Source organism: Asterias amurensis, chromosome 11, assembly GCF_032118995.1.
Source record: "Asterias amurensis chromosome 11, ASM3211899v1".
NCBI lineage: Eukaryota > Metazoa > Echinodermata > Asteroidea > Forcipulatida > Asteriidae > Asterias > Asterias amurensis.
Genome location: NC_092658.1, coordinates 13,458,696 through 13,473,875, shown reverse-complemented (window position 1 = coordinate 13,473,875; position 15,180 = coordinate 13,458,696). Strand labels below are relative to the sequence as shown.

The 15,180-nt window shown below is 41.1% G+C and overlaps 1 protein-coding gene across 1 annotated transcript in view; it reads right to left on the bottom strand.

The window, feature by feature from the left end:
* Nucleotides 1-1,010: 1,010 nt before the first annotated feature.
* Nucleotides 1,011-15,180, bottom strand: part of LOC139944355 (TATA-binding protein-associated factor 172-like) — a 46,290-nt gene continuing 32,120 nt past the window's right edge. The window contains exons 29-39 of the mRNA XM_071941359.1: nt 15,046-15,175; nt 14,219-14,360; nt 12,309-12,439; nt 11,462-11,602; nt 10,617-10,765; nt 9,521-9,667; nt 7,331-7,408; nt 6,582-6,711; nt 5,819-5,910; nt 3,433-3,541; nt 1,011-2,958 (exon numbers count right to left, since the gene is read on the bottom strand). Coding sequence (XP_071797460.1) covers nt 2,788-2,958; nt 3,433-3,541; nt 5,819-5,910; nt 6,582-6,711; nt 7,331-7,408; nt 9,521-9,667; nt 10,617-10,765; nt 11,462-11,602; nt 12,309-12,439; nt 14,219-14,360; nt 15,046-15,175 — 1,420 coding nt within the window. The 3' untranslated portion in view covers nt 1,011-2,787. The remainder of the gene's footprint in view (nt 2,959-3,432; nt 3,542-5,818; nt 5,911-6,581; nt 6,712-7,330; nt 7,409-9,520; nt 9,668-10,616; nt 10,766-11,461; nt 11,603-12,308; nt 12,440-14,218; nt 14,361-15,045; nt 15,176-15,180) is intronic.

Genomic DNA, 15,180 nt, shown 5'->3' with positions numbered 1-15,180 from the left:
TGGACAGTCCTTCTTTGGGATTTGTTGAATAACATATTTGGACAAGGTTCGGAAACATTTTACCCCTGGTCCTAGAAAATGGTAACAAAAATGACTAAAGGGCGACCATAATCATGTAGGTTTACGCTTTGATTTGCTTGCAGCAAGACTAGTAAAGGCAGGGAATACTTTTTTTGGTAATTATCAAATCCAGGGCCCAATTTCATAAAGCTGTTAAGCAGAATAATACTGCTTGACAAGTTTCTTTGCTAAGCAACAATGAGTCGGACACAAGCCACAACAATGCAAAGTTAATCTACTTTGGGATGATAATCCGTTTCTGCTAAGCAATACTGTTCTGTGCTTAGCAAGATTTTTTGCTTACTTACTTATATCCTCACTTATCAATACAATAATAAACCTTTGCAAATTTGGGCCCAACTAGTCATTGAAGATGCAAGAAAATAAGGTAAGAAAAAACACCCTTGTTGAATTGTGTTTTCAGGTGCCTGAAAACACTTCTCATATATGAATATATTCAAATATTGGTGGAAGAACAACCCCAGTCTCTACACTACTTCAAATAGTTCCGTTCTAACAATGTTTTAAAGGCAGTGGACACTATTGGTAATTACTCAAAATAATTATTGGCATAAAACCTTTCTTGGTGACGAGTAATGGGGAGAGGTTGATGGTATATAAAACATTGTGAGAAACGGCTTCCTCTGAAGTGCCATAGTTTTCGAGAAAGAAGTTATTTTCCACGAATTTGATTTCGAGACCTCAGATTTAGAACTTGAGGTCTCGAAATCAACCATCTAACGCACACAACTACAAGTGACAAGGGTTATTTTTCTTTCATTATTATCTCGCAACTTCGATGACCGATTGAGCTCAAATTTTCACAGGTTTGTTAATTTATGCATGAGATACACCAACTGTGAAGGATAGTCTTTGACACTTACCAATAGTGTTCACTGCCTTTAAAATATCGACAGCTTTTTTATGAAGCAAGATTTTATGGTTGTTCATTTGTGAAGTTATTCCCAAAGGTATACCATCCTTTTAAAGGCACTGGACACTATTGGTAATTACTCAAAAAAATTGTTAGCATAAAAAAACGTACTTGTTAACGCTCAATGAAGAGCTGTTGATAGTATAAAACATTGTGAGAAACGGCTCCCTCTGAAGAGCCATAGTTTTTGAGAAAGAAGTAATTTTCCACAAAATATTTGAATTTGATTTCGAGACCTCAAAATTAGTCTAGAAATCAAACATCTGAAAACACACAACTTTTGATGTTTTTTCTTACATTATCTCGCAACTTTAACGACCAATTGAGTTCAAATTTTTTACAAGTTTGTTATTTTGTGCATATTATGTTGAGACACCAAGTCAGAAGACTGGTCTTTGACAATTACCAAAAGTGTCCAGTGTCTTTAAGGATAATTTTCTGTTTCTCCAAAAAAAGAAAAAAAGAAATGTACAAATACGTGTATTTTTTAATTGTAGCTATCCACTGGACAAACACAATTTAATCCATCATTACGTACAAATATATGTTAACAAAAATATTTTATTCAATTTAGAAAAAAGGGATTGCACCACTTTCAGAGTAATGGGTACAGAACATCATCTACTACAAAATTACAATTTCTTTTTACTTTGTAGAAGCAAAACAAATTTCAGTTATTCTACAATAAATTCATGAAAGTCGAGAGGTAACCTAATTTCGTTCATAGGACAATAAAAGGAGGTTATGGAGTGAGAAACATCTTTTATTTTCTCTTGGCTGATTAAATACACTGAGTAAGGCAGGGGCTTCTTGGGGTTAGGGGTGGGGAAGAAGGGGTGCAACCTTAGCCCAGGTAAGACTCCTGTGTCCCCCCCCCCAAAAAAAAGAAAGAAAAGAAAAGAAAAAAAAGGCCAGAATGCTTGAATTGGGCCTTCATTTTCAAAACACTTTCAACTCTGTTGCGCCCACCCCCCCCCCCCAAAAAAAAAAAGAAGAAGAAAGTTATATATATAATGCCTGAACCCAACTGGAATCCTTCCAGGGCAAAGAGAATCTTTATTTTCCAATGTGCCCCCTTCCTTTCTGCTGATAAATCTTTCAAAGAGCTTATGTAATATAAAACAATAAACCACAAGATTAACTGATTAAATTTTTAAATGAATTTTTGGGTTCAACAAAGAAGATTTACTTAGAAAGGGATTTGAGCTTGCAACCTCCAGATTAACATGCGGGGGCTGACAATGGAGCCATCTCAGAAGCCTCAGTTGGCAGCAGAAGCCATACAAACATTGTGTAAAAGACCCCCACATGGGCACTCAAATAAACTTATATGAACGTAGAGCACAGCCAGATATCAAATACTTTTCCTGGAGAAAGGAAAACCGCAGGGCCCAGAGACAAGGCATAGGAGAGACCCAACACACAACCCCACTCACATATGGCCCTTGCCGGGTATCGAACCATGGCCACTTTTATTTGGTGAGATGTGAGCGCTTAACACACTATCCAAGCCACCTCATATTACCAACAGAAGGCCAGCGGACCACTATTAAGGGAGAATGCTGCACACCATGATCCAATGACAGAAGGCCTAGCAATAACCCTAGGAAACATTGCCGTGGTGCCCTGTGCTTCTGCTGCCCTGTGCTTTTGCTGTGGTGCTCTCTGCAAAGTTCCAATACAAAATCACAATTTCCCCAGTGCCCCTTACCAGAGAAAAAATGCCTTGCCCCTTCAAGAGCGAAGTTCAAGGAAAGCTTCACAAGGATGTCAAGAAAACCCTTTGACGTTGATCAACTTGTGAGAGAGTTCATGAATGCATCCAGGTTGTATTCATTCTCGTACTGCTTCTCATCCCATAGTTCGTTCAATCCTTGCAAGACGCTGCTAGTCGTCTGTTTACCTGATCCTCCTGCTGAGGAGGTTGAATCCTTCTTAGGGTCCTCAGATCCTCCTGGCTTGCCCTGATGTCAGAAGTAAAAATCAATTTATGAGAAGAATGTATGTAAGAACAGAAAATATATTCTACTTATTTTCAACCGTGATAATCAAAAACATAAGTGATAAGACAGGGAGGCCTACCAGGCGCAGTTATACATGTAGATGGTCTGCCTACAGGTACAACTCGAGCAGAGGCTGCCCATAGCTGCGCTGAATAGACAATGTGACAAAGTGGAGTGGTAGAAGTGTAGGAGAGCTGAGAAGAACAGTGATTGAATAAGAACAGGTGCTAGCAGCTACTCCAGGGGCGAAGCACCGAGTGTACAGTGCATTTAGGGTAACATCACAATAAATATAAAAGTGGGGTTGTGGGTTCGAATCCCACGCAAGAAACTTGCAGGTTTCTTTGCCCTGCCGCTCCACCACAACGCGCCACAATGACTCGCCATGCATGGTTGCACTTTAACCCAAGCAATCTTTACGCATGGCTGGATTACCTGATCGAGTGAGAATAAATCTAGAAGTTGATCTGTTCCCATGGATTGCAGACTGGAGTTATCCTGAGTTATGACGGCATTCGCGATGTTCATCTTGAACTTCTGCAGCCTGTTGAAAATGAAGTGAAAACATTCATGTGATTTACCAAGAATAAGCATTCACTTCAGTGAAAAAAAGTTCAATAAAAGTAAAGTTATTCATGTGGTAAACCAAGAATGAAGTGATTACTTTCGTGAAAATTGCCTTAATAGAATTAAGTGAAATCATTCGTGTGATACACAATGTTTGATGCACCAAAAATGAAGATATCACTTCAGTGAAAATAGTTCAATAGAATGAGATAAAAATCATGTGATGTGAAATCTTCCATGAGATCAACCAACAAGGAAGCAATCACTTCAGTGAGAATAACTTCAATAAAATAAAGTGAAATCATTGATGTGAGACACAACAAGTTCAGAAATCACTTCAGTGAAAATTACTTAAATAAAAGTGAAATTATACATATGATTAACCAAGAATGAAGCATTCACTTCAGAGTAAATAACTTCAACAATAAAAAGTAAAAACATTTATGTGATAAACCAAAAATGAATTATTCACTCCTGTGAAAATTGTTCCAATAAAAAGCAGTGCAATAATTCATGTTAGCTATACCTATACATCAGATGTTCAGTGAAAAGGCATCTGCTCTTGAATGGAAAGGGTCAAAGATTCAAATCTCACCCAAATAATATGGCTAGGGAATCTTTCTCACAAGACTCGGGAAAGTAATGAGTAAACAGTAATTTACACACAAGGAATTATTGGTTGAACCCAGAAAAATAATCCAGGGCAATCCCACACAATCAGGTAGGGACTGAAAACCAAATCCACATAGTGCCCCTGGTGGGATTTGAACTGGGATCCCAGAGGTGGAAGGCAAGGCAAGATACAGATACAGCAACCTGACCGTCCAATCCACATAGTGCCCCCAACAGGATTCGAACCCGAGTCCAAGAGGTGGAAGGCGAGGCAAGATACAGATACACCAACCTAACCGTCCAATCCACATAGTGCCCCCAGAAGGATTCGAACCCGAGTCCAAGAGGTGGAAGGCGTGGCAAGATAACGCTACACCAACCTGACCGCCCAATCCACATAGTGCCCCCAACAGGATTCAAACCCGAGTCCAAGAGGTGGAAGGCGAGGCAAGATAACGCTACACCAACCTAACCATCCAATCCACATAGTGCCCCCAGTAGGATTTGAACTGGGATCCTAGAGGTGGAAGGCGAGGCAAGATACAGATACACCAACCTAACCATCCAATCCACATAGTGCCCCCAGTAGGATTTGAACTGGGATCCTAGAGGTGGAAGGCGAGGCAAGATACAGATACACCAACCTAACCGTCCAATCCACATAGTGCCCCCAGAAGGATTCGAACCCGAGTCCAAGAGGTGGAAGGCGTGGCAAGATAACGCTACACCAACCTGACCGCCCAATCCACATAGTGCCCCCAACAGGATTCAAACCCGAGTCCAAGAGGTGGAAGGCGAGGCAAGATAACGCTACACCAACCTAACCATCCAATCCACATAGTGCCCCCAGTAGGATTTGAACTGGGATCCTAGAGGTGGAAGGCGAGGCAAGATACAGATACACCAACCTAACCATCCAATTCACATAGTGCCCCCAGTAGGATTTGAACTGGGATCCTAGAGGTGGAAGGCGAGGCAAGATACAGATACACCAACCTAACCGTCCAATCCACATAGTGCCCCCAGAAGGATTCGAACCCGAGTCCAAGAGGTGGAAGGCGTGGCAAGATAACGCTACACCAACCTGACCGCCCAATCCACATAGTGCCCCCAACAGGATTCAAACCCGAGTCCAAGAGGTGGAAGGCGAGGCAAGATAACGCTACACCAACCTAACCATCCAATCCACATAGTGCCCCCAGTAGGATTTGAACTGGGATCCTAGAGGTGGAAGGCGAGGCAAGATAACGCTACACCAACCTAACCATCCAATCCACATAGTGCCCCCAGTAGGATTTGAACTGGGATCCAAGAGGTGGAAGGCGAGGCAAGATAACGCTACACCAACCTAACCATCCAATCCACATAGTGCCCCCAGTAGGATTTGAACTGGGATCCTAGAGGTGGAAGGCGAGGCAAGATACAGATACACCAACCTAACCATCCAATCCACATAGTGCCCCCAGTAGGATTTGAACTGGGATCCTAGAGGTGGAAGGCGAGGCAAGATACAGATACACCAACCTAACCGTCCAATCCACATAGTGCCCCCAACAGGAATTTGAACTGGGGTCACAGAGGTGGAAAGCAAGGAATAATACCTGACCGCCCTTAGTCCTGTGTTCTTGATAACATGACTTACCCCATGATTTTCTCTTCAAGCGTTCCTCTGGTGATGAGTCTGTAAACATTGACGACTCTCTTCTGGCCGATACGATGAGCTCTGTCCATTGCCTGCAGGACATAAAAATAAGGAAAAAGGGTTTACAAAAAATCCAAAGTAGACTATAAAAGACATAGGCAGACTGCCAATCACATCATCTTTGATGTCACAGATCCACCCTTGGTCTTAGTTGTTTTGACTTCATCAGCAACAACAGCACCCGAGTCCAATTTCATAGACTACATGTACATGTAGCTTAAGCACAAAAGCAGTTTCACTCAGCAATGCTTACCAGATTAAGGTTACCATCTAAAATCATGAAACATGTAAAATGTTTGACTGGTATGCTGCACATTTGTGCTAAGCAGAAAAATGTATTGTCTGCTTAAGTAGCTCTATAAATCTTTACCTGCTGATCTCTGAAAAAAAAAACACCCTTTTAAAACTATGGGCTCTTTCCAAACCTTGGCTTAGTCTCTGGCTTTACTTGACGTACAAAAGGTACACTTTTCTCCAGAAGACGATCAGAGCATACCGATCGAAACGTCAAGCAACGGTTCTTTTTAGAACCAGCCCAACAAATTTAGAGACAGTCATTTCATGGTGCTACCGCAAACCTGTCCATAAAATGTACAGTGTTCCAAAATTGATGATGGAGCCCAAGCAGGAATCAGACCACAAGCTGAAGTTTCATAAAAGGCTTATGATTTCTTTGTTCAGGAAATTTAACAAGATTCTTTACCTGTAGGTCTCGGGTAGGGTTCCAGTCATGTTCAACAAACACCACAGTATCAGCTCCAGTAAGATTCAGACCTAGGCCTCCCACATGAGTAGTTAGTAGTAACATGTCTATTGAGGGGTCGTTGTTGAACCTAGAAGAAGAAAAAACAATCTCGGTCTGAATACAAAGTAAATAGACCTACATGTTTGTATATCATGCTTCCGCCATCTTGGTCATGTACCTTGTATACAATCACAATAATGAATGCTAAAAATCATTTTTCAAATAGTAACCAGACTGTCTTGTTCTTCTTTTAGCCTCCGTTTGGTAACAGTGATATCAATAGAAGAAGTTCAAGATGGTTGCACCATCATGAAGGAACCACTTGTGGGAACCTCAAGCATCTTATCAGTAAAAACTGCTCCTGAATCACAAAGGGGTAAGGGGGCATGTAAACTTATGCAAATAATCCTAGGCTAGGCTTTCATCAGTAGTTGGCACAAGGTCAGTCCGTACATAGTCCCCTCAAAGGCTCCACTTCAATTTAGATTGGGTCAAAATGTTACAAACTCAGTGAACATTTAGGTTCTTAGTCGGGGTATTTGGGGCATTGAGCTGCCCTTCTGGTTTTTGCATGATCCAATTAAGTCCACTGTTTGGAAAAGGAATTACATCAAGATAACAGTTGTTAGTTGTCAGCTGAAAAGAATGTTATATTATAGCCTCTTTCTGTATTTGAGCTTTCCCATAATGCTATTATATATGAGTACCTGTGTACGATGTCGTGTCTTTGTCCTGCTGGTACACTGCCATCCAGTCTGAGGTAAGTTACATTGGGCATATGCTTCCTGAAATAACAATTTAAAAAATACAAATCAACAACTAATAATGAAAAGCCAAATAAGCATGAAGTTGATAAAGTATAAACTCACTTGAGTGTGATTCGAACCATAACCTTTGCATTGCTAAAGCAGATGTCTTATCACTAGACCACTGGGCTAGGACTGTGGCTAGAAGCAGTTTGAATCCCAGGTGTTAGCAGCGGTTATTGCAACAATTTAATAGAAGAAGAATTTAATTTATTTTTACCTAGAACTTGGGAACGTATACCGTGCCTAATACACATCGGTGTAAACGTAAACAAAAATTATATTCTTTATCCCGATGCAAATACCGTATTTTCCTGCGGATAAGACGCTCGGCGGACAAGGCGCAGGACGCTAAAATGACCAAAAAAATTTCAAACGTCAGCAGACAAGGCGCACCGCCGCACAAGGCGCACGTTTAACCGCAAACTAAAGAACACCTGGCACCACCCGGTGTCGGTACATTGACACAAAGACGTAACTTGTTGCCTTTGACAACCTACGTATACCGACCTTTATCCAATCAGCCAACGCTGTATATTGTAAATAACATAAAGTTCGGCCCAATCAGCGGGCAGAAACCATGGTCCACGCACTGTCTGAAGTTAATTTTATTTGCAACATGAACACAATGCCTCCCTGGACACATCCGACGTCCCCACAAACTACGAGGATCCTTGCTGATACAGATACATTGCAACGACAGACGGACGTAGCGTGTGGGTGTAGTAATGTATCCTCCGGCCGGGATGTCGCTGCATGCACATTAATATGCACATGTACACAGTGGATTGCGCTGCTCAATCTCGAGATTGCACAACAGATGTTGGAGACCATGTGGGCACCGTATTGAACGATGTTCGCCGACGGGTTGCGCTAAGCCGTCGCATTTGCGCTGCCTGGAAATGCGCCAAAATTCCCACGTGACTGTGCGGATCCCAAGTATGCCCAGACATAGCCTGAACGTATACATACGCAGTCAAATTCCATTGCGGACTTGAGAGCAGTGACTCTTGGGCATCTATATCACTGCACGTTCATTGTATCCAAAGGGAATCACTGGATCTAGCGGCAGGGACCTTCCGGATAAAGACAGGGGCGCAGTCTAGCCCAGACACGTCGAGTCTTGTCTCAATGCGTTTGTTGCTGGTTCACGTAATTTTTACCAATAGAGGGCGTTTAACCTCACGCTATTACAAAGTTCCAAAACGCTCTCTAGCGTTCAATGTTTCTTGTATTTATTGTCACACTCACAGTAACAACGACTATAGGCGTGATATCTGCTTTTGTATTGCGTGATTAAGTTTACAGACCTCGGAACGGTTGCGTTTTGGGGCTAATTTTCTGTGTCGTTTTGAGAGATTTTCGAGTCTTAACTTGGACATCGTTGATTTTACAGGCAAGTTTCATGCAAGGGCAACCATGATTTTAACAACCGTTCCTACCCGAAGTTTTGAAGCAATAAAATAAAATAAACCCTCAAAGTTTACCACACAATAGCGGTTGGGTGAATGACGTTTGTATGAAGTTATTGACTGTCCATCGTTTTCGGAACGAATACCCGGCCACACAGAAAAACGTTTGTTCACTGCCGACGTCTGTTGGACCGAAAGCTAGACGCATTGCGGCATTAATGGAATGAAAGCACGGTCATGGGGAATAAACACGTTGCAGCATTGTTGGAATAATTGGACCGTCTGGGGGATTGCGGCATTGTTCGAACGAAAATACGGTCACAGTGTCTGAATAGCCTTGTTCGACCGCATTATTGAGTAAGGATTCTTCACACAAAGATCGTTGATTTGAACTGGACATGAAGGTATTTTTTATTTCACGTAGTGATCATAAAAAAAAATCAATCGTCAGCAGACAAGGCGCACCGAAAGATAAGACGCATCGATGTTTTTGGGGTCTAAAAAGTCAGATAAGACGCGTCTTATCCGCAGGAAAATACGGTATAACATCAACAAAAACCTAATTCTGCATGCCATGTAGAAAAAGTAATGAGTGGTTTGAGGCGCCCTCTAGTGTGATAAAGCGCAATATAAGAACTGCATATTACTATGAATTTTTATGATTATTTAGTACCCTTACCTTAAGAGGTCCTTCTCAACGATGTCAAGCATACTCTTGAGTTGACAGAAAAGAAGAATTCTATGTTGTCCAACGACGGCTTCCGTCAACCCTTCTTGCTCATTCCCCATTGCCTCCACTCCGATACCACAGTCCTGGAGTAACTGCCTGTATAAAACAAATCAAGTTATTATGTTTTTTTTTTAGGCAAAGAATATCTTTGGTTTTTGGAACTGTTTCAATGTTTTAATCCTAAACAAATGTAGATGTACACAATAAAACAAACATGTGAAAATTTCATTCTAAAAGGTGGTCGTGTTTTTGAGATATCGACGAAAATCCAGAGCGAATATGTCCATGCAGGAAGAATAATCCCTAATTGACCCCTTGCATGCATGTCACACGCGGCGACTGATGCCAAGCTCACCATATTGGTGGTCAATAGGTTTATGCGTAAATGCCGCGTCGCCTAAAATGCGCACTCCGCTGAATAACATATGTTGAAATTAACCACCAAAATGGCGCATCCAAGATTATTCTGATGATGACGTCAGGTGAATTGGGTCAATAGGAATACACAATCTGAGAATGCTTACTACAAGCAAAAATCCTTGTTTTGATTCTGGTCTTATAATAAGACAAATTCTGTTTTAGTAAAAGTATTGAGGCATAAACACCTTGTGGTCTTGTGGATTCCACCCCCAAATTTGATCATAAAAGTCATGATTGGTTGACGCATAGACAAATTAGAACACTTGACGCAGCCTGAAGCCAAAACCTTCATAATAAAGGTTTTGGCTTCGGTATGCGTTAAGTGTTCTATTTTCTCAATTGTTGCCTATTAGCGCCCATCAGGAAAAAATATTCTAGATAATGACACCTTCTAAAGTGCTGGGTTCAATGAAAGTGCTCTTGTTCCTTGCTTCAATAATAAAGTTCCTCTGTGGATGTCTGCCAATGGTGCACAGGCAAGAAGAGGTGAAAATAATAATAAAAACAGCAGCAGAATGAGCAGTAGTCCCAATCTCTTTAGAATTAGGAATAAATATTCCTTAAAAATATGTGTTTTCAAGACTGTTTTGAAGATGAAAGAGTTTTGTTAATGGACAGAACTTACTTGAGAGCTGTTAGCTTGGGTGCATGTGAAATATCATGTAGTGAGGTGTTCTGCTCGCTGAGCTGCCCTGTGATGTAGTCATATTGAGGGTGCTTCTTATTCAGGACTAACAAGGGATGATTGCACACTTTACGTAAGTACTGTAATGCCTGGAAGTAAATAACACATAAATAAATTATGGCTTCTTATAGATCTTTAGCATGCTGCCTCCATCTTAATCATGTTCCTCGTACCGAATAACAATAATGAATGCTAATAATAATTTTCCAATTAGGAACCAGACAACTTTGTCCTTCAGCCTCGGTTTGGTAACATTGATATCAATGAGAGAAATTCAAGATGGCTGCACCATGATAAAGGTCTATATAGCACTCATATGCTATTGATTATTTTCCTGTGAGGTATTGTGGAGCTACCTCTTTTAGTATGAGACCAATTCCTTTTTTAATACAGCATCATGTAATGGTTTACAAGGTGCTATGGCGCAATATGCTTTTACAAGGTGCTATGGCGCATCACGCTGCCAATCAAACCAGGAACACTGAGGCGAACAACTTCTCTTTATGATAAGTGCACTGGATTCTTGTACGTGCTTAACACACACTTTGCTGATCAGAAATATCAGAGCTTGAGTCCAGTGCTCTTTCTGCCCAGCACTGACCCGCAACAATAACTTTAAAATAGTGGGTAACATTAACGCTTCAACAGGTCCCATGTTCGAATACATGCAAGACTCTAACCCAAGACATTTGCATTGCTAGAGCATGTGTCTTTTAGCAGTGGTTTACCGCTTGGTAAACCCGATACAAAACTAGTATTTATCAGTTTCACTGACTGGAACTTACCTGGAATATGTGGCTAGTGGCCGGTGCTAGTGGCTTGTCTTGCGGCTTGTCTTGTGGCTGCCTCTCATCATCTGGGGTTGATATTGTCACCTCTACACCCTTCTTAGCCCTTGATTTGGCAAAGTCTTCATACAGTTGCACCTTTTGGATGAAGATGAAGCAATATTTGATTTATAGAGCTACATATGTTGAAGAGGGAAAAATGTGTAAGACTTGTCACTTTAACTTGACAAAATTTGACTTGCGACTTGACTTGACTAAGATGACTTGCGACTTGACCTGACTTAAGCCTAAAGCAAAAATTACTTGATTACATGTACACCACTGCAAAAAAACAATAGGCTTGCTGCGAGAGCCCAAAACCAAATCAAATAACAAGTTTGGAGTAGATATGCCAAGTCATTGAATTATTGTCAATGGTTGCGTTACATAATGTCAGTTACAGGGTACTTCAATTCTTGATTAATTTTTTCAGTTTCTGAAGAAACACTTAGTGGGAACTTAAAAAACTTGATTCAAAAAGGTGCTTCAGTGAGCCCACGCACACATACAAGCTGTTATACGTCTGCAACCGTGGCCCTCCTATTGTCTCTCTTTTCTTTATACTAACTTTTTTTGCACCAGCTCCCATTGGTTTTGTACACGTTTTCCAACTGTGGACCTTTCCCAAACCGAGGACCTACTGTCCTCTTTGGTTATAGGTCCCTGGTTTGAATGTGTGTACCTACACACCCACACTCGGAAGGACATGTCAGAAACAGTATGCCCCTTCGGTGGCTTCGCAAACCCTGGAGCATAAAAACAAGAAGCTACATGAATACTAATATATTAAAGGTCAAGCCTGTACCTGAAGGGGACTGAGCTCACAGTAGTAGTCCTGTATTATCTTAGGAGGAAGGTCATCTAATACATCCTCTTTAAGACGCCTCAGTAGGAATGGTAGCACCTGTCTATGGAGGGACTCCATTGCTAATGCACCTAATAAGTTTGGAAACCAGACATTGAAATTTCAAACGTTGAAAAAATACAGGAAGTGGCTAATAACACATCAATACGTATGAGAAAATAGAAGTTGATGTTGCAAAGTTGTTGACCAACCTAAAGGAACTGTGGTATAAATATAAAAACAAATTAACTGTTCTAGCATTATACTTGTTAAATGGCACACGTTTAACCATGGTTTAACCTTTGTGTAGTTATCTACCGTAACGTATTTATTTATTTGTCTATTTAGTGCTGTTATCCTGTTTTGTTTTGTAATAACAATAATAATAACCCGTTTTTAGATAGCGCTTTTCACACGCGGAGGGCGTCCCAAAGCGCTTCACATTATTACCCCTGGTCACTGGGCCTTAAATCACTCCTTAAACCATCTCAGCTGCCTGGTGGGGAGTATACAGCCTTGTGCAACATTAATATGCGCTACTCGGCTAAATCAATCACAAGAACCATCTCTCCCCTCACAGGTACCCATTTACCCCTGGGTGGAGAGAAACACTTATTGTGAAATGTCTTGCTCAGGGACACAAGTGTCACGACCGGGATTCAAACCCACACTCTGTTGAACAGAAGCACCAGAGCTTGAGTTCGGTGTTCTTATCTACTCGGCCACGACACCCTATAGTATTGTTGTAACTTGCAAATCCACCACAAGCCTCGGCTTTAAGGATGATGCCTCCATGTGAATGTGGAAATAAATGTTCTATTGATTGATTGATTGATTGATTGATTGATTGATTGACTGATTGATTGACTGATTGATTGATAAATGACAAATAGTTAGTAGCCTGAAATTTAGACCCTTAAAGAGTTTTTCTTGAAGACTAAAATACAACACAACACATAAACAGGTATACTGGTGTAACAGAAGAAGTAAAGTGGAAAAAAAATGACAAGAGAAAGGCAAAAAGCAAACAGTGCTGCATTGTCATGTGGAACATCTTTAGTGTATCGGAGAACCGTGTGCCAGTCAACAAGTAAAACCATGTCTCTCAAAGCACCACAGTCCAATGGAAAAAATAAAAATAAAAATTACACCAGAGAATTGTTATCCGACTACTAGGCCTTGAACTTTGCTCTTGAAGGGCACAGCAATTTCCCTCTGGTAAGGGGCACTTCTATGAAGAAAATGTTTGTATTTGAACTTTGCAAAGGGCACCACAGCAAAAGCACAGGGCACCATGGCAATTGTTGTGGGTGCAATGTGTTAATTCAGGGCCTAGCTACGTGTCATGGGGTGCGTTCAGACACGGTACTAAAGTTGGTTTAACTCATGGTTCAACTCGATCGAGTTCAACTCAGTGTGTCTGAACAGATCTAAAGTTAGTCCGAATTGAGTTCAACCCACAAAAGATAAACCGTCCAGGGAGGGGGTTTATCTTTAGACCGCTTTGGGTTTATCTTTTAACACTGTGTAAGGACAGAATAAAAAAGACCACATCCGGTTTAACTCACAACAGGGGACCCACTGACCTCCGTAATCATTACGTAAACACACGGTGACCAATGAACAGGACAATAAACAGGATGTTAGAGTAACAGGGTCGCGTTTTCTTTGACCTCTTAAAACCAAAGATAAACCGGATCGGGTTTAACCCAGTGCTGTCTGAACGCAAAGAGGTTTTATTTTTACGACCACCCCCTGCTGCTCATAAAAGTTAAACCGGTTCTGGTCTAACTTAGTACGCTGTCTGAACATACCCATGGACTTATTTTGACATAGAGGAATCACACCCCTACCCCACCCATAGGACTGACCTGCTTCTTGTTCCTTGGATGAGCTCTTAGCGTCTCTGCTTTGTATGATGGGTTTAGCGTATCTTGCCGTGAATTGTTTCTCTGTGCCTAAGAAACCTGGCATCAAGAAGTCAAATAGTGACCACAACTCCAACACATTATTCTATAGGAAAAATAATGACAATAATGAGATCAATTAGCACCATCAAAATATAAGGCCCAAAATATGAAAACCATCGATTGACTAAAAATTTAAAAATCTATTTTTTTAAAGTAATGCTTAGGGTAGATTTTAGTACAGAATATTTGTTGGTGTTATTTTGAGTTAATTGCCAAATGGGCACAATACCTGTAAGGATTTTCTTGATAATTAATGAGTCTATTAGCTGCAATTAAGCTGCTTGATAACTTTATCCCATTCACTAGCCCCACTTACAATATCGGTACCATTACCACTGGGTACAATAACTATATGGGTGTCTCTGACAAAATAAGTATTTGAGCTCCTTGAGAACTTTAGCCCATGTTACTCACCTAACTCCAAACACTGGGTACAGTAGCTGTATGGTTGCCCCTAAGTCCAGTAATTTTAGCATAATCACTCTCCACACCATAATCTGGGGTACCAACAACACTGGGTAGCATACCCGTATGACTGTCCCTGTTAGAATGAATCCAGTAAATTTAGCCCATTCACCCTCCCCAATCCAATCTGGGTACCACTGGGCACAATACCTGTATGGCCTATGGTTGTCCCTGATAGAATGAATCTATGAGCTGCACTTGGCTGCTAAATAATTTAGCCCATTCCACCCCCGACCAATTCTGGGTACAACTGGGTACAATACCTGTATGGGTGTCCCTGATAGAATAAGTCTATGAGCTGCATTAAGCTGCTTGATGGCCTTTGCTAGTTTCGTCTTCCCGTTCTTGATAATGTGGCCCTCATCTAGTATACAGTAGTTCCATTGCATTGTCCTAAA